The 21,433-nt window shown below is 50.3% G+C and overlaps 9 protein-coding genes across 9 annotated transcripts; 5 read left to right on the top strand and 4 right to left on the bottom strand.

The window, feature by feature from the left end:
- Window positions 1-1,388: 1,388 nt before the first annotated feature.
- Window positions 1,389-1,964, bottom strand: N7471_001246 (uncharacterized protein; the record flags this gene model as incomplete). The annotated part of the gene is made up of 1 exon (XM_057273967.1): window positions 1,389-1,964. One exon carries the CDS (start codon window positions 1,962-1,964, stop codon window positions 1,389-1,391), a length of 576 nt encoding a protein of 191 aa, XP_057142146.1.
- A 1,721-nt stretch (window positions 1,965-3,685) lies between these two features.
- On the top strand, window positions 3,686-6,363 carry N7471_001245 (Zn(II)2Cys6 transcription factor domain-containing protein; the record flags this gene model as incomplete). Its single annotated transcript, XM_057273966.1, has 2 exons — window positions 3,686-6,025; window positions 6,078-6,363. The coding sequence occupies 2 exons, from the start codon at window positions 3,686-3,688 to the stop codon at window positions 6,282-6,284; spliced, it is 2,547 nt and encodes an 848-aa protein (XP_057142145.1). The 3' UTR covers window positions 6,285-6,363.
- Window positions 6,364-6,435: 72 nt separating this feature from the next.
- Window positions 6,436-7,708, bottom strand: N7471_001244 (alpha/beta hydrolase; the record flags this gene model as incomplete). Its single annotated transcript, XM_057273965.1, has 4 exons — window positions 6,436-6,573; window positions 6,633-7,210; window positions 7,298-7,443; window positions 7,491-7,708. The coding sequence occupies 4 exons, from the start codon at window positions 7,706-7,708 to the stop codon at window positions 6,436-6,438; spliced, it is 1,080 nt and encodes a 359-aa protein (XP_057142144.1).
- A 929-nt stretch (window positions 7,709-8,637) lies between these two features.
- On the top strand, window positions 8,638-10,132 carry N7471_001243 (uncharacterized protein; the record flags this gene model as incomplete). Its single annotated transcript, XM_057273964.1, has 4 exons — window positions 8,638-9,166; window positions 9,247-9,491; window positions 9,551-9,875; window positions 9,948-10,132. The coding sequence occupies 4 exons, from the start codon at window positions 8,638-8,640 to the stop codon at window positions 10,130-10,132; spliced, it is 1,284 nt and encodes a 427-aa protein (XP_057142143.1).
- Window positions 10,133-11,189: 1,057 nt separating this feature from the next.
- Window positions 11,190-12,575, bottom strand: N7471_001242 (saccharopine dehydrogenase family protein; the record flags this gene model as incomplete). Its single annotated transcript, XM_057273963.1, has 1 exon — window positions 11,190-12,575. One exon carries the CDS (start codon window positions 12,573-12,575, stop codon window positions 11,190-11,192), a length of 1,386 nt encoding a protein of 461 aa, XP_057142142.1.
- A 257-nt stretch (window positions 12,576-12,832) lies between these two features.
- On the top strand, window positions 12,833-14,830 carry N7471_001241 (flavin-containing monooxygenase; the record flags this gene model as incomplete). The annotated part of the gene is made up of 3 exons (XM_057273962.1): window positions 12,833-12,935; window positions 13,195-13,467; window positions 13,530-14,830. The coding sequence occupies 3 exons, from the start codon at window positions 12,833-12,835 to the stop codon at window positions 14,828-14,830; spliced, it is 1,677 nt and encodes a 558-aa protein (XP_057142141.1).
- Window positions 14,831-15,378: 548 nt separating this feature from the next.
- Window positions 15,379-16,692, bottom strand: N7471_001240 (flavin monoamine oxidase family protein; the record flags this gene model as incomplete). Its single annotated transcript, XM_057273961.1, has 1 exon — window positions 15,379-16,692. The coding sequence occupies one exon, from the start codon at window positions 16,690-16,692 to the stop codon at window positions 15,379-15,381; it is 1,314 nt and encodes a 437-aa protein (XP_057142140.1).
- A 285-nt stretch (window positions 16,693-16,977) lies between these two features.
- On the top strand, window positions 16,978-17,308 carry N7471_001239 (uncharacterized protein; the record flags this gene model as incomplete). Its single annotated transcript, XM_057273960.1, is given in 2 exon segments — window positions 16,978-17,191; window positions 17,202-17,308. 2 exon segments carry the CDS (start codon window positions 16,978-16,980, stop codon window positions 17,306-17,308), a joined length of 321 nt encoding a protein of 106 aa, XP_057142139.1.
- Window positions 17,309-17,341: 33 nt separating this feature from the next.
- N7471_001238 (GMC family oxidoreductase) lies at window positions 17,342-19,358 on the top strand (the record flags this gene model as incomplete). Its single annotated transcript, XM_057273959.1, has 3 exons — window positions 17,342-17,462; window positions 17,533-18,822; window positions 18,895-19,358. 3 exons carry the CDS (start codon window positions 17,342-17,344, stop codon window positions 19,356-19,358), a joined length of 1,875 nt encoding a protein of 624 aa, XP_057142138.1.
- Window positions 19,359-21,433: the final 2,075 nt, after the last annotated feature.

The raw sequence follows: 21,433 nt of genomic DNA, 5'->3' as shown, positions 1-21,433 counted from the left end.
AACTTAGATGGTGATTTCTGGTGCTTGCCTTTTCCGTCAACAGAGCGTTGTTTGTGTTATCAAGAAAATTGTACCAGGTAGAACTTGAATTCAGCCAGCCAAGCTTCTTCAATTCAATGTCGAGTGCACCTGCCCATGTGCCACTGAACCATGCAAGGCAGATAAGATAATCACTAAGGATCAGCTTCTTCTGCTGCAAATGTAGTCGAAGATAAAGACGAGCTAGGATCAACACGAGACAGAGGCCAACTAATGCCCATTCAACAGCCTACAGCAACGATGTTTGTATTAACAAACCCCTGATCAAGTTCCACCTACAATGACCGTTGCTGCAGACACAGCTCGCATTGCATTAGGCCGCGACCGTCAAGACTTCTGAATATAGCTTCAAGGCTGGAAAAGCAGGTCCTACAACCAGTGTAATGAGGGATTGTTGTTGGTCCTGTCATTATATATGAGCTGTTAAGGATCAGCAACAGATTCGGTGACAAAATTGATGCTTTGGCATTTGCAGGAGGCTGGGTTTTATCTGAGCCCCTGACGCACTGACGCCCTCGTTATGTAAATAATCAATGAAGTTGATTTTAACTGGATCTAGTGAGGGGGCGGCAAAATATATCAGTAGGAGAGTCAAAACTTTATTTAAGAACCGTATTGTCGGAAGCAATGGGACGTGGCGTCAACCACGGGCTACCAAAGCCTAATTTCGCGTTAAATGGGGTGTAATTTACTATTACCAGTCATTTCAGCACCAGCCATTTCAGCCTAGGTCTCTAGGCATCATGTACCTCACCGGCCCACTGAACGCCTGGCGCCTCTATATAGCACTCAACCACAGCAGATAATGAAGACACGCTCAACCCTCTCAATTGAATTCATGAATACTAGTTTGCGCGGTATTATCAACGACCTGACAGCTTGTCAACTAGCGATCATTTGACTAGGCGTTGTCTAGGCGGAATCTAGACGCACCCGCCGCCCCAGAGGTTTAATTCCAGACAATTTACACATTCCCAAGCTTTTGATATAATCTCCGCTCACAGATACCCACCATTGCAGAAGAAATCGTTGCCATCAGTCGGTACTTGCAGGAATTTAGTGAAGGTTGATGTTGTAATTAACTAGCCATGGCCCCTTGAGAGCCTTTGATGAGCCCCAAAAAAGCTCGTCGGCTGTAGAAAAAGGGGTCTCTTCGCAAGATGGCTGTGTGGGGTATTCTCTATCCCGTACCAGCCGCGGATCTGATGAGCAGAGTGGCTGATTCTGACAATAATGTTTTCAATTATAGGGGTTAAGCGGTAGAATTGTAAAACGAAATTTCTAAGGAGATGAAGAACGAAAGTTAGATTATAGTGCAAATGAAAATTCAATGAAAAGTCCGCCGCGTCTCAAAAGGCCACAAAATTGTCCTCTGTTGGCCTTTCCCCACCGAGGATAAATGGATTATACTCCGACGGCAGTGACTCGTTAAAACGAGTCTCTGGGAAGGAACTGCCCTGAGGTGAGATGGACATTCTCTCTTCTGAAACAGGGGGCGAGTCTAACATGAATCGTAGAAAGCCGTGCTCGTCTGGCGTAGTCCGAACGCTATTCAAAAGCCCCATACAGTCACTGTTGATGGTTTCCTTTGATTCATCGGCGTTTGGTGCTGCGTTTTTCTTCGATGATTCTGGTGTTTCGAGCTCAGAGGTCTCCTCCATCAAGGACTTCGAGTGATCGTAGCACCCATAGTAGTTGGAGGACAGAAGGGGATTGTGGAATCTGATTCTCATCATTTGCCCTGGGTTGGAGACCTGTCTCTTTCCCGGCAGCCTAACGCGAATGTCGACTCCATTCAGTAGGATCGACAACTCCTGTGGGAATTTCGAAATTTTTATTTTGCCTGCCGGGGACCCAGATTGAAGGTAAGGATTCAAGACGACTATTGTATTGGGTGAAGAGTCAAGACACGGGTCGTTGTTCATTTTTGCTCGCTTTCTGGGGCGTAGATCTTCTCTTTCCATGGTACGATTCGTCATGATGGCCGGCTTCTTCTGGTGATATGGGGAGATTCTCACTGTATGCTGTCGAAATGGACCAAACGGGACTTGAGAGGATAGCGGAATTGACTGTGAGCAGAATTACGGGGGAATATCTCGATACAATAGCTTCAACCAGGCGAAATATAAACGGGCAATCTTTTGATGAGCCAGTTCGATAATATATATTAACCAGAGCGGAGCCGCGTGCGGAACCGCTGATTTCAGGACCGTGGCGACAGCTCACCCTGTCGACCTGACGGCGATGCGTACCGGCTAGTATCGCAGGAACCAACACTTGTAAGCAAGGTACAGTGGGTTGATTATGCTAGGAGGCTACTTCTAGAACGGTTTTATTCTAACTAGAAACAAAAATGATGCTTAATTCTGCCAAGATGCACTAGCAGCGCAGAGCCCGCAGGGGCCATACATGATCGATCTTTGCGCGACAGTCGAGTCAGGCCACTCATAAGACGAGTGAACTGGATTCCCGGATCTATGGGATGGGGATTATTTCTAAGTAGAACTTGTGGGGCACTTAGCCCACGACTCCCATCTTAATTTCCATCAGTAGATGTGTTAAGTATACAAGAATGCATTATCATCTATCTAAATGTCAAAGATCGACTGTGCCTGTTTACATGCCAAGTTCCTTGGCAAGATTTACCCGCCCGCGACGATTTGATCACCTGATTGGCCATATGATTAAGCCAGGAGGAGTAAGGTATCGCTTTCGATCAGGCACAGAACGCAGTTTGTCAAACGATCTGTGAATCTAACGACTATTTCGATCCAGAATGAGGGCCATGAAAATTATAAACACGGCAACAAATCCAATATGGACAATTAATTGACAGAATCGCGCTTTCCTGCAGACTAGTCGCTCTCTTGATCGATAGTTGACTGGTTTTTCGGCATTTTCTCCAAGCTCCACTAGTTAACGTTGCCACTATCAGTCAACTAGTTAATTAGTGCCTCATGAAGTAAGTTGCGGACCCCGCGGGCCCCGAGTCGGGGCCCGCAGCTTCGCGGCTCCGCGGCTCCGACTCTAGATGATGTCATGGCAAGGCGAGCACCCAATGACTTTATACGCGAATTATTCTATGACAGCAAAAGCTTCTAAGCCAAGTTGCCTCGGTATATTACTGAGAGATGGAGAGGTTGTCGACACTCCTCGAGAGAAAAATTCAGATATTCTAAGTATGGAGTCCTCCCGAGTTACCAAGAATATATCTGATAGGAATGTACCTCAAATAAGACGAACACCTCACGCTTTATTTTTTCCTCCTATATAGTATGCCGCTTACGGCAAGCTTGAAATAGTCTCATTGGATTCATCACCGAAGGAAAAGCCGGGTCTTCCACGGTTAGGCCCGAACTTACCTAGGTAGTAGTACGTACTAGATGGCGAGCAACCCGCCACCAGCCCTCACTTCCCCCTCTTCCCTTCTACTCCACAAAAGTCAAAAAACAAGCAACCAATAGCCTTACACGTCAACTTACCTTCAACCTGCGGTGTAGGTAGAGATGCCAAGCGCGTGATGTGAGTCTATTTATTCCGTCTGGTCCGTTATCTGGTCAGGCATCTTAGATCTTGCAATGAGCTCCCACGCCTGTGCAGCTCACATTTCTCTTCACTTTCAATTTTCGAATTCAGGAATGCCACCATGAGCTCAAATAACTCAAACAATGACTTTCCTATCGATGTGCTGTTTGCTCATCATAGAGGGGATAGCCTTGATGTGTTACCAGCAAGCTTCACACCACAACTCCCAATTGAGATGTCTGAAATGCTCAGCGATCTCGACTACAACGGAATTGTTGGAACCATTCCCACAGAAACAGATCCATTTTCCAACTATCTTGCTCTCTTTGGAAGCCAGGCGGAGACACAGCCAGCCGGCAGGTATGAGGATGAGGATTGTAGTGCCATCTCCAACCAGGTCTTCCGCCAACGACTTCCTCGTGTGATGTCTGACATCGATAAAGAATCAAGAGAATCGCAAGTGTCAAATACCGGCAACCACCAGGAACTCCACGATAGCAATGGCCAGTCTATTTCATTCAACCCCATATCCGTTCCCAGTGAGCTGGGCACAACCACGGGCGCCTCCCTTTCTAAGAGGGGAATGCGGCACCCACGCAGACAGAATCATGCGTGCGATCAATGCCGGTCATCGAAGAAAGCTTGCAATCTGCCTCTGAATACCAAAATTCACCAGCAAAAACCTTTGAGACCCTGCTCCACCTGCAACATACGTGGCCTGAAATGTACGGTCGCATGGTTGACAAGCAAGAACTCGGAACAACATGCCAGGAAACGAACGCGTACTGAGTCTGATGGCCTTGATGTGGAGGCCTCAAACGATGCGGTCGACGTCCTTCCACCTGCCGACCGGGAGGAACGGGTGCATTCTAGGTTACTGAAGAGCCAACGACTACCCGCAGTTATGGAAGGGGAGTTGTTCCGACAACTGAATGCGCGCGAGCTCTGTCTCCAGCAATTCAACCTCTATGTCGATGTATGCGATATGCCAATTTCTCAAAGTCTTCTGCACGGCTGCATGCCACCGCGCTATTCCTTGGGTATCGCCGCTCTGACGCCGTTGAGCAACAGCGTCCATTTAAACACTTACCTGGAGAAGGCCAACACGTGGATTCAAAGTTGTTGGGAAATGAATTCGACCTCATGGTCTTCGACTGCAGTGGCCCCACATGCGTTTCGCTCGGTCAGTCTCCTTGACTCCTTATTCCAGGGAAAAATCGGGCAACGCTTCGCTTCATCCCCGTCGCGCGATGCATCAATCAACGACGCGTACAAATGTGTCGCAATAGCAACAGCCGCCCAGTTTTCCCTCAAAGTATGTGACGCGAGGAAGGCGACATTTCATAGTCGTGATCTCGCATGTGCGACATGGCGTAAAGCCAGAGATATGGTGTTCAAGAACATCGCAGCTACTGGTTCATTTCGTCAGTCCTTGTCTCTTGTACTATTTGGCTTCATAATTTGCCCTGAAAAGTCGTCTAATGAAGGTACTCGCTTTGAAGAGGATGCCACGTACGCTTTGTTTGAGGGGATTCGTCGTCTTATGACACTGTGCGCCAGTGCACGCGATAGTGTTTGCGATACACAAAAGACCAATTGTACAGCGGCATCGGAAAACATGGGAGAAAGACCAAATCCCATCCAAAAGCTACCAAATGATATGAAAGAGAATGTCATGGAGCTCATTGGTGCCATCGAATGGCTGGCTAAGATGACAAACGCTGTTGTTATTGCCACATCACGCGGAGAAACCTGTCCGGTGTTACCAGGAAAATATGACGACAGCCTTGGAAGCCCAGTTATGAACCGGTACTCCATCCAGTCATTGGAAATGTCTATCATGCCTAGGGCAGTAGTAAAAGATGAAGAAATTCATGATTCAATCGTATCTCGGGTTGTGGCCGAGCAAACGTTGATGACGATATGCGGCAACGGCCTCTCAGGCGACAGGTTGGAGAAGATAGTGAGACAGTGTGGCTCTCTTGTGGTCCTTCTTTGGATGTCACTTGCTTTATTGATCTTAAGCATCAGGGATTTTGACAAAGGGAGTGCTGGCTTCGATCGGTTTCAATGTCACTTCGAGGCCACATTGAAGCTTGTGAAATTGTGGAGATCAAGCATTGGGGTATTTGATGACATTACTAAAGCACACCTGGAGCAGTTACCATCAGATACCCGACGTATTGTTGCATTTTGTTTGAACGATGGAGATCTGGCTGTGTTGGCTTTTCATGACGCTATTCAGAGACTAGAGATGGACTTAGCACTCCAAAAGCCGACACCGGAAAAGGATCGCATCTATAGCACCATTGAATTGACAAAATGCAGCCGCAAGGCACATCGGCTGATGAGTGCTACGCAGGTTTGTACCCTTGCCTCGATATCACAAGGGATATCGAGTCCTGGGCTTCAAGGGAGCAACGGCCTGAAGTCAAGCGTTCAAGATATGGGAGCACACCCAGTGAGTACCCCCAAAGCGCTGATCTATTCTTCCGCTAATAGCTGAATACAAGTATCCTACAATGGTGGTGCAAGCGCACACCTTGGCCGCCAAGGCCTTCGCTGATGAGCTTCATGCTCGGGTAACTAGAATGGATATGAAGGGAGCTTCTGAGATGACTACAGGATTAGACACATGTCTTCGGGCCTTGAGTGGATTAGAAGAGAGTTTAGTAACTTTCCCAGATCTATCAAGGTATGATTGCCTGACGGTGGTATGAATAACTTCATGGCTGTCGTCAAAGCTTGCCTTTAGCCATCTCAAAATATGAATAATACATAGTGGAATCGATCTCATAATTTTAACTCGCCTCCAATATTTATCCATTGTTGTACCTACATGATATGATTCCACAAGCAGATAAAGCTTCTCTAGAGAATCTTCTTGAGCCACTCCTTCAGTTTCTTCCCTTGTTGTGTCTCCTTCTTACATCCTACGTACAAATTAAAAACAGGCGCAACGTGAGCCTCTCGGTCTCCGATAAATAGCTCGACCGAAGGGAAGGAGACCTATTGCAGTTCGCTCTGTTAGATTCTGAATCTAATAGATCATTGGATAGGTGCGGTACCTTGACTTTCTGTACGAAATCTTCAATCATGGACCTCATAATCTCATTACCCCCTCCCAGCACCAGTATTTCCTTGACCAGGAGGTTTTTAAACCAGGTAGAGGGAGCATTAGAGGCGTCAGTGTAGTGGTCTCTCTTAGCGCCATTGAGATATGCGCTCGACCACGGGCCACCAACTTGTGTCGTGATCAGATCCCCAATGTTGTTAGATACAGCAGGGCTCACATCGAGGGATGTCCAGGGTGAAATCAGGACGACACCTGCGAGTGGCTCCTCCAGCTTCAGCTCCGAGATAGCAGGATGCACATGAGACAGATGCGACAGCACACCGATGGCTAGATTTCCTCCCGCTGAGTCTCCACCAACTAGCACGTCCGCCGGGCTACGGTGCGTTTGCATCACGATATACCGCAGCGCTTCGACCGCCTGACCCAGTTGTCCCGGGTACCGCATGTGTGGGGCTAGGGTGTAGGAGATGACGAAGACCGCGCAGTCATGGCCGGAGATGGCAGGTGACCAGATCAAGTCCTCGAAGAACTTGAAATAGCCAATGTTGGCCGGTAGGCAGAAGCCGCCTCCTGGATTTGGGTTCGCATTAGTGGTACAAAAGGGAAGGGTGGGGGGGTGTTGAAGGTGTAAATTTCAAACCCTCGATGTATACATACCGTGATACCAGACCAACACTTTCTTCGCATTCTTGTGCCCGAGCCAGTGGCCCTTGGCACCGCCGCCTAAATCTACCGTCTGGGGAGGCAGTCGCGCCGACCGGACATATTGCAGATACGTAGCCTCTGTCGACGGAGAAGCAAATCTGTCTTCGCTTAGCACCTGATCCGCCCCCGGTAGGAAAACGCTTACTGTAGCTGTAGTGGGGATAGGCGAGTTGTCGCCTTCCGCAAAATGGCATAGGCGACGTGAAGGTGGAGGCTTGGTGCCCCCCTTTTACCTCGCACGAGGCCTGTACCGAGTGATAGAAAAGCAACCGACAGGATTGAGACCAATGCTGGGAGCAAATCGAGCTTCTGTATCAACGACAGACGTGTCGAGGAAGAACTTGGCTTTCCAGTCTTGAACATCCTGCTTTTGATTTTTTTTTCCCTCCAAAATAGTTACTGCAGCTTAAGAAGGCAAGCAGTTTATCGCTGGTATACGCACAGCAATCGCCCTCTGCACGGCTCAGATACTAGCCGCATTACTAGAACCGAAAGTTCATGGTTGCCATCTCTATCCACTATGCTGGAAACCAGTCCTCCGACCCGAGGCGATAAATTATTAATCCTGTGATTGACAATGGGGAATACTGCTGGTAACCATCACTCGGTATCCGACGTCCACTCCCTGGTTCGCAGCGTCAGGGCGGCTCCGCCAGCGGTTCCGCTCCCCCGCAGCGGGAGGGCATTGTCCACGCGCTAACCTTATCTTAGCTTCTGGTGGATCAGAAGAAGAGGGAGGAATAGACTTGATAACCGGGATTCAGAGATCCGAACTGAATGAACTGGTCAATCAGTCCTGAATGGAGTGTTCTGGGGAAGGTTTGGGCCAGTGGGACAGCCACCAAGTTCTTGAATCTGGATTGGAGGAACCATTTTCAATGCGCAGAAACATCTCGTTTGTTCCACGCAATTTATGGGGTTTGATGTGCCGACCCTCCACCTCTCCTCCCCTGCGCTCCGATTACAAGGTCACTGCACCCAGCCCCACTCTTTTGGAAAGCTTCCTACTTCCCAAATACGGGAACGAGTAACGAGTTGTTCCGAGCTGCGGTCCCGCAGCCGGTGGATCTGGCAGCAACAGGAGATTGGCTGGTCCCAAATGCGGGGGAGGTGGGTATACGATAGTCACTTCTTAGAGCGAAGCTTATCTCTCGGATTGACGAGAACGGTCTGTGAGATCCGGGGTAGCAAGTATAACTTCCAGGTCGGACTCGAAATACCCAGCTCTGTCGGAATTACCACTCCGATTTTCATTCACTTCTACCCTTGTTGACCCTGGCCAATTGTGCACCATGATAGACAAAAAGATCCGCGACCAGGAAGCCCTTGCCGAGGCAGAGTTACAGTCCCTAGAAGTCACCTCCATGGAGGACGCATTTCCAGATGGGGGATGGAAGGCTTGGCTCACAGTGGCTGGGGGACTGCTGGCACAGATTTCAAGCATCGGGTTTCTGAGCGCGTTTTCCGTCTTCCAGAGCTACTATAGCCAGGTAACACTGCCCAACTCAAGCTCCAGTGAAATCGCCTGGATCGGTAGCCTGCAGATTTTCGGTTGCTTCTTCCTAGGATTAGGTGCCGGTAGGTTGTCCGACCAGCGAGGTCCCAAGTTGCCCCTCGCCCTAGGCACCTTTTTCATGGTCTTGGGAACGATGATGGCGTCGATTTCATCCTCCTACTATCAATTCGTCCTCTCGCAGGGGGTCTGCTGCGCCATCGGCTTCGGTTTGGTCTTCACCCCAGCGTTAGCGGTTCAATCCCAATGGTTCCTGAAGAAACGCGGATTCATGGTCGGCTTGGTCATGTCAGGCCAAAACATCGGCGGTGAGTGGAAATGCCCAGATCAGGTTCTTAGGAGATGGCTAAGAAGACACCGTTGCTGAACTGAGTATCTATTCCGATAGGTGTCATCTGGCCAGTCATCGTAGACCGGCTCATCAACACGTACAAATTGTCACTGGGGTGGACGCTGCGAACCATTGGCTTCATGCAGTTGTTCCTTATGGTCGCCGCCACATTGCTGGTTCATCCACGCTTTCCGCAGATCCCTCGAGAGCCGATTCCAATGAAGCGGTTCCTAGCTGATAAACGGACCTGCATATTTACTTTCTCCACATTTATCCTTTTCTTCGGGATCTACATTCCTTATGTGTGTACTCGGATCCTCGCTTAAATAGCTTGCAATACTGACAGGCCCCGTTCATGAAGTTTTATATCACTCCCTATGCGATGCAATGGGGTGCGTCCCTGAATATGGCATTCTACATGTCGTCGATCTTGAATGCTGGCGCCTTTCTCGGTTGTTACTTATTCGGCGTTGCATCCGATCACGGGATTGGCCCCTTCAATTTACTTACGGCGGCGGCCTTGGGTTGTGCTGGGACGGCCTTTGGCTGGATTGGTGCCAGGGCCAATGCTGGAATGATTGTGTGGAGTATTATTTACGGTCTCTTCTCGGGCGCCCTCCAAGCGCTTTTTTCGCCGTGTATCTCCCAATTGGCACCAGAGCCAGGATTGATTGGTACATGGAACGGTAAGCATATAGACCACTTTTGCTTTATAAACAGTCTAGAAACTTGACTGTGTCCTAACAATATTCAACTAGGGCTATGCATCAGTATATTCTCGTTCGCTGTGCTCGGCATGGGACCAATCGCCGGAAAGCTGTTGGACAACACGGGCGGCACTAGCTATCGCACCATGCAACTGTTTACGGGGGTGTTCTTAGCTACTGCCAGTGTTTTATACTTGATTACCCGCCTTCTCGTTTCTCGAAAGGCCATTGCTTGAACAACTCAGCAAGTTGCTCACACGCCGGCTGTTTCTACGATTACGTACAATAGTTCAGAGCTCTCTTCAGATGAATAAGTAACCTATAGCGTCAAGGTTAATGCCAGAATGCATTCATGCAGGATTTTACTTCTCCTACAAAACTTAACGGTGGAGTACTGTGGGCGATTTCTCCTTAAGACACTTGGTTACGGAACCACGAAATCTGACTAAGGCAGTGGTGGAATCGCTCACGGTGATTGCTATCTGCGGAATAAGTGCCAGTTGAACTGTGGTGCTCACCAGCCCATAGAAATACATCAAACTCTGTCTTCTATTGCCCCTTCCTCTAGCATTTTATATGGATTTTACAGCTGACTGAGGACAAACCATAAACAATACAAGCATGATGGAACATTTTCAGTAGTTTACCTCGACTGTATCTTAGTGCCGTAGGTATCAGGTGTCCACATGTGTCCTGTCATAAACAGTCTTATCCTCATACACCTCAAGACTGCTATAGGGGCGGGTGTGTGGGTTGTTTTCCTCGCCTGCCGACATGTCAGCTATGCCAGACTGCCATCGTTCATTTCCATCTTTACTAATTGAAAGACACAACATGCGTACCCAGATTCTACATTTCTGCTACATTCATGTGCTTGTTTTGTACCAGTTGCCAGAGTCTTCAGCACAAAGATTGCATGTGATTGAGTACATGTGGATCTTCAGTGTACAGTATGGTTTGGTGGCGTGTTTTACCTGCCTGGGAATCCCTCGCGAAACTCCTGCCAGGGTCTCAGCTGCTCAAAACGCAAAACCAAAAGAATCCCATAGAGCAATATGCTAAGTAACAAACCTATTGATAATTGCTAAAATCCACCGACTGGTGGAGTGAATATTATGGTTATGATGCAGTGCCTACAGCAGTAACACCATTGATTAAAGTGGCAGCTCCTGGTGATCAAAAGAAACATGTATGGGAAGTAGTGATCGCAGCCTAAACGTGTCGCCACACTACTGTAACTATGTACATTGAAATTGCAAATCCAGGCATAATATCTCCGGCATTGTACCCCATCTACAGGTGCGACTTGGCTTCCGAGTCCTCAAGCAGATGAGCGAGCTCATTGTGCGGCACACCAACACGACCTAGAGCCTTATAGAAAGCTTGTGGGTCAACCCAGTCCTCGGGAGCGAAGACGCCACTAAGCTTGGACTCATGCTCCAGTGCCAGAACCATAAACGCGGCACAAGCGCCTCCGGTGATGGCAGCCATATTCTTAAAAAGAACAGAGCCCTCACCACACGTGCCCGAGCGCTTTATCTGAACGACTGGCATGCCATTCCGAGTACCGGCGACACGAACAGTCAGGCCTGCGCGATAAGGTGCGATCTTCCCACGAGCAGAGTCGAGAAGGAAGCTGAGCACATCTCCAGTGGTACATTCACCAGTCCTGATCTGGTCAAGCATTCCATAGGTAGCATAGCGCCACGGTCCAAGAGCACTGGAGGTGTGGGCAAGGATCTGCCATAGCTCGTTGAGCGTGACTTCGCCGCCGCGGAGGTACCCGCTGGCCTCACCCAGAGCGGCCTGCCAGCCGTTGATAGGGTTTGGATTGTTAATCAGATTCAGCAGAAAGTCAACGGCCTCTTCAAGCGTGATCTGTTGCCTCCTAACAGCGCTACCAAGGCCACGGGCAACGCCATTAAATGGTGCGGGGTGTAGGCCACCGAGGCAGCGGATGCGGTTGGCGTCTGGGAAGAGACGGGGGAGGGTCACAGGCTCCGGGTGGGCAGTTTCGTGCAGAAGTGTCTCTCCGTGGTCACCATACATCGGTGCATAGGCGGTCTCGACCCACGATTCATTGACAGTAGCCTTTCCATTCACCCAGGTGAGGCAGGGGCCGGCGGCAACGTGCATCAGGTGCTCCAGTACGGCCTTGCCAATTCCCGGTCGCTCATCACCAACCAGCCAGCAGACATCAATCGTATCCACCTTCTCGATTCCCTTGGCCGCATCGACGGCCATGACATTCGTCATGCCGGGAGAGGCACCGCAGCCAATAAAGCAGGACACGCCGGCGGTCTTTGCTTTCTCGTGCAAGGCAAGGGCTGCAGTAGTGCTTTCCACATCATCGTCGAAGTCAAGGTAGGGAACTTTGTTCTCAATACAGGCCGTAAGAACGGGTTCGCTAGTCTTGGCATAAGGACCGGCGCCGAGGACGACGAGGGAGGCGCCCTTGGTGATGGCGAGCAGGGCAGAACGATCATAGAGATCCAGCTTCAGGGTAGTTGCCCGTCCGGCAGGAAATTTAGCCGCCAGAAGCTCAATAGGAGCCACATTAATATCGGTAAGGACGAGCGAAACGTCCGTGGCTGCCGCAAAGCGCTCGACAGCAATACGACACATCTCGCCAGCGGCGCCGATGAAGACAATCCGCTTGGGGCTAGAGAAGGAGGCCATAGCGAAAAATGATGTGTATTAGAGTGAGCTTTTCAAGAGAGGTTATTCGGAGTGGAAGTGGTGTTTGGGTATGACCATAATACCAGACCCGTACTGCTGCTTTTATATCCAACCACGCTCTTGATGTGTTTAACGAGCAACTTTCTTTTCCCTAGTGGTACGACCCGACGCAGCCGGTGACTCCTCACTACTCGGTAATCCAGATAGAATATTCAAAGCTTCCGTCGTGACATGTGTCATGGGCCCTTCCACCCATAATGGCGATTCTAGGGAAATGGATGCTGCGGCTCCGCGGCTCCGATTCCCGCAACGCGACACGCAGCGAGTCGGATTCGGCGGGTCCCGAGATCGTTATTGTGGGTGAGTAAGGTAATTAAAAATGCAACTGAAAATGCACATTGCTATCTCATGGCTTAGTCCGTTTCCAATAACCTCTTTTTGTTTCTTTTCTGTGGCTGGCGTGGAGATCAATCGCTCCCGCATTGATTTAAATCCGGTTCTCGGAGACTATCTTTTATACTGCAAAGCCCCCGGGGAAAGAAATACCATTTTCCATTTTCCCGCATTTGCTGAGATAGACTCTACGTCGAGTGAAAGCTTCAACCTGTATATTACCCAGAAAGCGACATTGAGCGCCAGACCTTCCCTTCAAATTGGTGGAATCGTTTGAGTGACAGAGACGAACACTTCCCTTCTCGCGAAAAAGATCGAATTGCTGTCACAATGCATGCAAAGGAGCAAGATGTGGATTACGATGTTATCATAGTCGGCGCCGGAATCTCCGGCATCAACTTTGCGTACCGGTTGCAAGAACGCAATCCGGAATTGAGCTACTGTATTTTGGAAGAACGCCATGAAATCGGAGGCACATGGAGTCTATTCCAATACCCTGGTGAGTTAAATTCTGCGGAAGTTCTCCTTTAAAAACCAACGACTAAATTTCACGCCCCTTAGGCATCCGATCGGACTCGGACCTGTTCACCTTCGGGTTCGCATGGCGGCCCTGGACCAGGAAGCAGTCGATCGCGCACGGCTCACTAATCGCGGAGTATATGCGGAACTGCGTGGCAGAGGAAGGCATCGACACAAATATTAAGCTTAATCACCGAGTCAACAAAATGTCCTGGTCTACCAGTTCTAAAGCCTGGACTCTGGACCTGACCGTAGACAAGACAACTTCTAGCACCCTCCGGAGCCGGTTTGTCCTCTTTGGGACGGGCTACTACGACTATCACCAGCCGCTTCAGGCGGATATCCCTGGAATTCAGAATTTCACCGGAACCCTGGTACATCCGCAGTACTGGCCCAAAGACCTGGACTACAAGGACAAGAATGTCGTCATTATTGGATCTGGCGCAACAGCCATCACATTGCTTCCAAACATTGCAAAGGAGGCAGGGCATGTGACGATGCTACAGCGCTCCCCGAGCTATATTTTATCGGTCCCGAACGAGGACTTTGTCGAAAAACTGATTCGACTCCTGCTCCCCAGGATGTTGGCCGGGAAGCTCATCCGGTTCAAATGGATTCTTGTCCCACTTTTGATGGTCAATTTCTGTCGGAGCTTTCCTCGCCTGGCCCGGAAGTCGCTGATGATATTAACTGCCAAAGAGCTTCCCAAGGGCATGCCTCTGGACCCTAACTTCACTCCTAACTATAACCCGTGGGAGCAGCGGTTGTGCATGTGCCCGGAGTCTGACTTCTACGAAAGTATGCGGAATGGCAAGGCCGAGGTGAAGACGGACGTGATTGAGAATGTGGACGAAAGGAGCATTCAACTCAAATCAGGTGAGAAGCTGCATCCCGACATTATTGTCACGGCTACTGGTCTGAAGTTATGCATCGCCGGCGGCATTAAGATCTTTGTCGACGGATCGCAGTATGACATTGGCGACAACTTCATGTGGAAGTTTGCGATGATGAACAACTTGCCGAACGCCGTGTTTGCATTCGGATATATTGACGCCAGCTGGACTCTCGGGGCGGACGTCGCCGCCATCTTGGCATGCCGATTGCTCAGAAAGATGAACAAGGACCGTGCTACGATGGTGGTACCACGAATGGGAGCCGAGGAAAAGGAGCACATCACGAAGTTGCCATTCCTAGACTTGAAAGCTACCTATGTCCGAGAAGCACAGAATGTGGTTCCAAACTTGGGAGACCTCTCTGTCTGGAAACCAAGATCCTACTATTGGAGGGACCTTACGGTAGCCGTGTACGGGAGTCTCCAGAAAGGTTTAGAGTGGACACTATGAGCATGGCGTTTGCTTTCTGGGAGGTGGTGAGTGGGTGTGATTCTGTTTTTGAGCAACCCTTACTAGTAGTACTTGACACTTCGGGGCGTGAAACTGTGCTATGTATTTCTTTTCCTATCCAATGTAACTTACAAGATGATTTAATTCACCTCAGACATGTTATTTAGACTGAGTTGGTTTGTGCCTTTTTGGAGTGGTGGGAATAGATGACGAACTGAACGTTGATGTTTTACAGCTACAAACAGGACGATTCACCGTCCATCAAATCTCCCTAATTGATTTTCATGGTAGATCGGGTCAACTCAAAGTACCCTACTTGTAGCATGCCAATACTGGTCTCTTAGACTATAGATTCTTTCAACAGTAATTTCCTGAGTTTTTCAATCACTTGTTTCAATTGGTTTCTTCGGTATTAGTGCGTGTGATCTGGTAATAAACTCTCATTTAAAACAAGCCTTGCGCTGTTGAATATGCAGTAAAAGAACAGCAATCTAAAATATACAAAGCTAGATAATTCAACTTCAATAGGTAGAGCACCACACAGGATCTTACAGGCAAGAGCTTCTCGTGTTTGCAACGGACAGCGCAGCAGCAGTGTCGCGAGCAGCAGCAGCAGCAGACTCCATGGCACCCTCGATAGCGCCGGTCTCGAGGGCTGCAATGTCACTGCCGCAAAAGCGAATGCAACCATGACCCTGGCGGATTTGAACTGCGCCACCGGTTATATGCCCGGGCCGGTGCATCATCCAGCCGCCCTTCGAGAATTCATCTTCGGCCCAGCTGTAGGAGGCGGTATCGACCACTTCGATGCCAGGAATGAATTTTCGCAACGCAGCCTGCACGGCCTTTTGGTCATCGGCGCGGATTGTGGCCGCGTCCGAGCAAATACACATGATGAGCGTGTCGCCATTATGGTAGCGCTCCGTCCGGACTGCGTTGAGGGAGTGTTTGCCAGCGGGGGCGAACCCAGTAAAGGGCTCGATCTGGCCTCGCACTCGAGCCCAGATTTTGCTTGCCATGACGGGGTTCCTTTCCGCGACCATAGAGCTCGCAGCATGGGGGAGGCTAGGCGAGATTTTGATATCGCCGAGAGTGCCAACGGGCACTGCAACAATTGCTGCACGCACCAGGATCTTCTGGCCGGCACACGTGGTAATCGATACCTTCGAGCCATGATCCTGTATAGTGCTGACGGGGGTCGAGAGGCGGAGCTCAGCGGTCGATTCGGACAGAATAGCGTCGATGAGGGATTTAGTGCCCCCTTCAATGGCCCAGAAGCTTGCCGTCTCGAAGAAGGCTTTGTAATCACCGAAGTAGGTTGCCACATTGCGAAGCAGCTGTGCAATGCCGTGGTCCTTATATTTGTGAACCACGCCAGCCAAGGCTCCCTCGAGGACATCCCGATGATAGGAGTCAAGCCCCAACGAGTTGATGCGGTCCTCGATGCTTTCGCGTTCTATGTCGCAGTTGTCCACAGTGTTGATCATCCAAGGCAGCGGGAAGCGCGCGCGGGCGTCGGCGAAGAGCTGCGCCATCGCGGGGCCGAGGATCTCGTAGTATTCCTCCTCCGTCCCAGAATGAATTTTCCCATCCGCCATCCAGTAAGCCTTGATGCTGGGGAGGGGAGGCAACAGCCCGATGGCATGCTTTTGCAGTTCGTGCCACACATGCGGCTGGGTCCAGTGCACATAGGCACCACCGAGCTCGATCTCGTCCCCAAGGCCCTTTTCTAGATAGGTTCGGCCGCCCACTCTGTCTCGCGCTTCGAGTAGGACCACCGAAAAGCCCTTCTTGCTGAGGTCGCGGGCCGCGGTGATTCCCGCAATCCCGGCTCCAATGACGGCGATGTCAAACTTCTCCATGGTGTCTTCTCTGCGGCGCAGAAAACTTGGGGTAGTGATTTGGTGGAAAATTTGATCACTGAGAAAGGGATCACTGAGCAATTAAAAATTTAAAGACCTGTGTTATTATCCAAGTCCAACGCAGTGCGACCGCTCCGCTCTAATAACAAGGCGAACCTTTTCATATCATACGTAACCCTGAATATCGGCAGAATATAATCCGTTCTGCATACTCCCAGGTCCACCATCCCATCCACTATTTCAGGCAACCATAATGGCGGTATATCGGATCCGTGGGAGGACATCATGAAAGGGGCGGGGTGGGACGCGGCTCCGCTGGGTACCGCGGGCACCGATAGTGAGCCTGGCGTGGCCATACGGAACCGCTCTCCACCTCCGGAATATGCTCTGCGCTGTGGTTCTGGGGAAATTAGGTTCCCCCACGCCGATCGGGTACCAGGAAGGATTTGCGGGGACTGGGGAAATGCAGGGGTTGCGGAAGTCAATCATATGCAATGCAGTATGTGTAGGGCTTGAGGACGAGCACAGCAACGAACCCCGCAAATTCGCAAGTATAAAGGGAGGCCGGCGGAAATCCTACTGCAAACCGTCGTTGCCTAGACCTACTCGAGTTTGATTACCGTTTCTTCCGATCCTCCCACACTTCATCATGGGCCGGTGCCATCGCAACCCGCTTACGAATCCGCTGCAATATGCAACACTACAACTGCGCACCGGGCCCCCGGTAACATACGCGGCCGCCGAGAGGGGCCTTGTCACATATGATTACGGTATGTCGCAGGCGTATTACCAAAGTCCTAGAAATCTTCACCGAATACTCACTGGCTTGGGTCAAAAAAGTGATCATTGGCGCCGGTGCAGCAGGCTGTGTCCTGGCTAACAAACTCTCCGAGGACAAGAATGTCTCAGTGCTCCTTCTCGAAGCTGGAAGCGACAACGCCAAGGTCTTCGAAACCAAAGTGCCTCTACTGTTTTCCAAACTGTTTCATACGCAGAATGATTGGGACTACTACACGGTGGAACAGCCGGGGCTCGCCAATCGCCAGCTATACTGGCCCCGGGGGAAGATTATTGGAGGTTCGACCTCGCTCAACGCTATGATTTATCACCACTGCTCCAAATCCGATTTTGACGAATGGGCCTCGGCGTATGGCTGTGCGGGGTGGGACTATGATGAGCTAGCCCCCTACCTTCGGGGCATGGAGCGCTTTACCGCCAATCCAGATCGCCCAGCCATCGACGTCCAGCATCGCGGCACCGTTGGGCAATGGCAGACGGGTTATACGTGGCTGTCAGAGATTGTCGAAAAGGGGTTCCTGCCCGCCTGTCACGACGCCCAGATTCCTCCCATCGCGGACATTAATACCCGTCAGGGCAGCGTGGGCGTGACGAGACTCCAGACCTTTATCGATCCCAAGGGACAGCGCTCGTCGCTTGCCACGGCCTTCCTCACGCCGGAGGTGTTGGCACGGCCGAATCTGTATGTTGCATGTAACGCCCGAGTGACTCGCGTGCTTGTTGATCAAATCACGACCAAGGAGCCGACCGTGATTGGCGTTGAGTTCCAGACTAGCCGTGGTGGTGAACGCTTCCAGGTCCACGCGCGACGAGAGGTCCTCCTCTGTGGAGGAGCGGTCAACACGCCGCAGACGCTGTTGCTGAGCGGCATCGGTCCTGCTGACGAGCTGAAGGCCCACGGGATCCCCGTCATCCAAGAGAACGATGCGGTCGGTCACAACCTCAAAGATCATCTCTGCACAACGCCAGTTATAGGCAAGGCCAAGGACAGTGCCACTCTTGATTACTTGGGAAACAATGTCAAGGCCATTCCGGCTCTAGCGCGCTGGATGCTCACGGGCGGCGGCCCGCTGTCCAGTAACATCGGCGAGGCGGCTGCGTTCATCCGGTCCACGGACTACCGCTTCCCTCAGACGAAGAACGCTCCCAACGATCATACGTCTGGTGGTTCCGCACCGGACATCGAGCTTATTGGCGCCCCAATCGCCTTTATCCATCATGGTGAAGAGAAAGCAATCGATGGAAGCAGTGTCTTCAGCATCATCCCGATTGGTCTTCGCCCACAGAGTCACGGCACAATCACCCTGAAGAGCCGAGATGTCTTTGATGCACGTAAGCCCCCTTCCCTACGTGTCGTCCGATTGGATGTTTGAATCGAAATAACCAGACAATGAATGATTACAGCGATTATCGACCCGAAGTACCTAAGCGACGAATGCAGCAACGACCGAAATGTTCTCCTGGTCGCCCTCCGCGTGTGTCTCAAGATCGTCCACAGCCCGGCTTTCAAGAAATATTTTGAGGCTGTCCCCATGAACGACGATCCGAGCTCATACTGGTGGCCCTACTCGAGCAGTAATATTGACAAGGTTACCGACGAGCAACTCCTACACTTTATGGATAAGAAGGCCTTCACACTGTACCATCCTGTCGGCTCGGCCCGCATGGGCCCGTCGCCTACTACGAGCGCCGTCGACCTTGAATGCCGGGTCCATGGTGTTAAGGGTCTCCGTGTGATGGATGCCAGTGTATTCCCAGAACAGATCAGTGGACACCCCACCGCTCCTATTGCTGCCATGGCTGCCAAGCTGAGTGAGATGATCAAGGAACGCAGCGGCGTGGCTACTCCTCTCGGTGCACATTTGTAGAAAGGTTGTACGGAACCGTTATCTCTTGTATAAAATTATTTTCTCAAATCTATCTTCTCGCAATATTGGAAGTAATTCTGATTAGATGAAACTTGAATCGAACACATACATAACCATGAATATCGGCTGAATATGACCAAATTATTACCGAGACTGGAAAGACCGGTCTCTCTCGTTTGCTTAAAACGGACATCAAGGGTCGCGAAGATTTGCCCCAATAAGGGTCAATTCACGATCGCATCCTTCTATTGGAAGTCAGTCGAGGGGTACTGCAAAAATTGATTCACGACCAACGCATCAAGGACGCCGCTGCTCCCGCTCTCCTTTACCCGGATTTCCAAAAGAGGAACATCTACGTCTTGGCCGAAGAGCCCACCGTTATTACGAGCCTGATAGATTTCCAATCAGCGAGCATTGAGCCCTCGTTTCTGAGACACCTGGTTTTTCTGCGCTGCCGACTATTCCCGACAATGATTCACCTGATAACGAGCCAAGTGAAACGGAAATTTCTAAACAACAAGCACGAGACTTCAAAAATGCAGCCATCTGTCCTCAACCATATATTTTGGTGATGACAGCTCTTATACCCAAGATACGCTCTGCAAGATTACTTGATCCGACTCTCTTCCGACTTTTCCACTACTGTCACACAACATGCCGAGACTCTGCTGCTCCTGTCGCCAAGAGCTGGATGAAATTGGGCCTCGTGGGCTCATGTCCATTCTCACCTACGGAAGCGGAATTAAGGGCGCATGCTCGAAACTATGAAGATTTTGAGGCCGTCCAAGCACTCAAATCATGGCTCAAAAGCACTCTTGATACAAACCGTGACGGATGGGATTCCAAATAATGCAAGGGACGCTGTGAGGGTTGCCCATCGCGCGGCGTATAAATGAATGGATACAGACTGCCAAAGAGGCCGATGCTCTTGGGGTGGATATGACAATAGAAAAGGCGGACAAGATGTGGCAATTTGATGCCAGATAGAAACTCAAGGCAATCGAAGAGTCAACTGACCTCTGCATGTATGAATTTCGAATCGAAGATTCTTCATGAGGAAATCTCGCCGTAAGTTCCGTTTAGAGGAAGGGTTTAGGAGAAAGTTTGGGGAGCTAAGGCGAAAGCTTTGGCTGGGGAGGAAGTCCAGTAATGAAACTGGATGTCCTGCGAGATCCCAAAGAGACACTGTTTTAACTCAAAGAGTGACGGCCTCAGGATCTCGGAACACACAGAAACACCCGTCTTCCGTGCGAAAACTGCCGTCCTCACTGAAGCTCGACCGGCAAAATATCCAAATCAGCTGGATTCATCACGCCGCCTACCTGGCTCACGATGCGCGCGCCACCACTTCCAAATCGAGCCGCAAGTGACTCGATTTTGCATTCCTAATCCAAGTCTTTGGTCATTTACAAACTGCCACCGCCGCCTCTTCCACCACGGAATCTCCGGCCTGGGCCAGGGACAATCAAAGTAGTCCCGGCAGTCGCCCGAGATCCCGTCCTCATATCCCCGAAAGACCAAATATCAGCGCCGGGCCACAGTCAGCCCCATTTCTCAATGCATTCAACCCAAATTGGAGAAAACGGAGTGCTACCGACCTCGCAGAATTTACAGCTCAACCCGGTGCAACTTAGTCCACGAGCCACTTCTCTCGCACAAAATTCATCAGAAAAAGAATTGAATGAGCTGGCCGCTCAAATCGACCAATTTCCCGTCTTGATTTTCATTTTTGAAGGGGTAGTTATGTGGTCACCTTTTTGCCAGTTTAGGGTTGGCTCAACATACGTCTTATACTATGGATGTTATAGTATGTTTATTGTTTGCATTTTTATCATCGTCATTTTATACCAACTGTTAAGGGAAACGAGAGAATCATTCATCACAGACACGCCTATCTTTCCCACTGAGCTATAGTTCAAAAAGTAGCGAAATGCAAAAAATAAAAACATACAACAGTGAGGATTCGCTGGTGGTCACCCACCCAACTACTAACTCACCGGCGTGTGGCTTAAGTACGGCTGAGCGGACGGGAAGCCCTGTTTTCCACACCCTATGGTCGTATGTATCATATTACG

This window comes from Penicillium samsonianum, assembly GCF_028829775.1.
Source record: "Penicillium samsonianum strain IBT 33392 chromosome Unknown utg000001l_segment0_segment0, whole genome shotgun sequence".
In the NCBI taxonomy this organism is placed as follows: domain Eukaryota; kingdom Fungi; phylum Ascomycota; class Eurotiomycetes; order Eurotiales; family Aspergillaceae; genus Penicillium; species Penicillium samsonianum.
The sequence above is the reverse complement of the archived record's forward strand: the minus strand, read 5'-3'. Positions and strand labels throughout refer to the sequence as shown.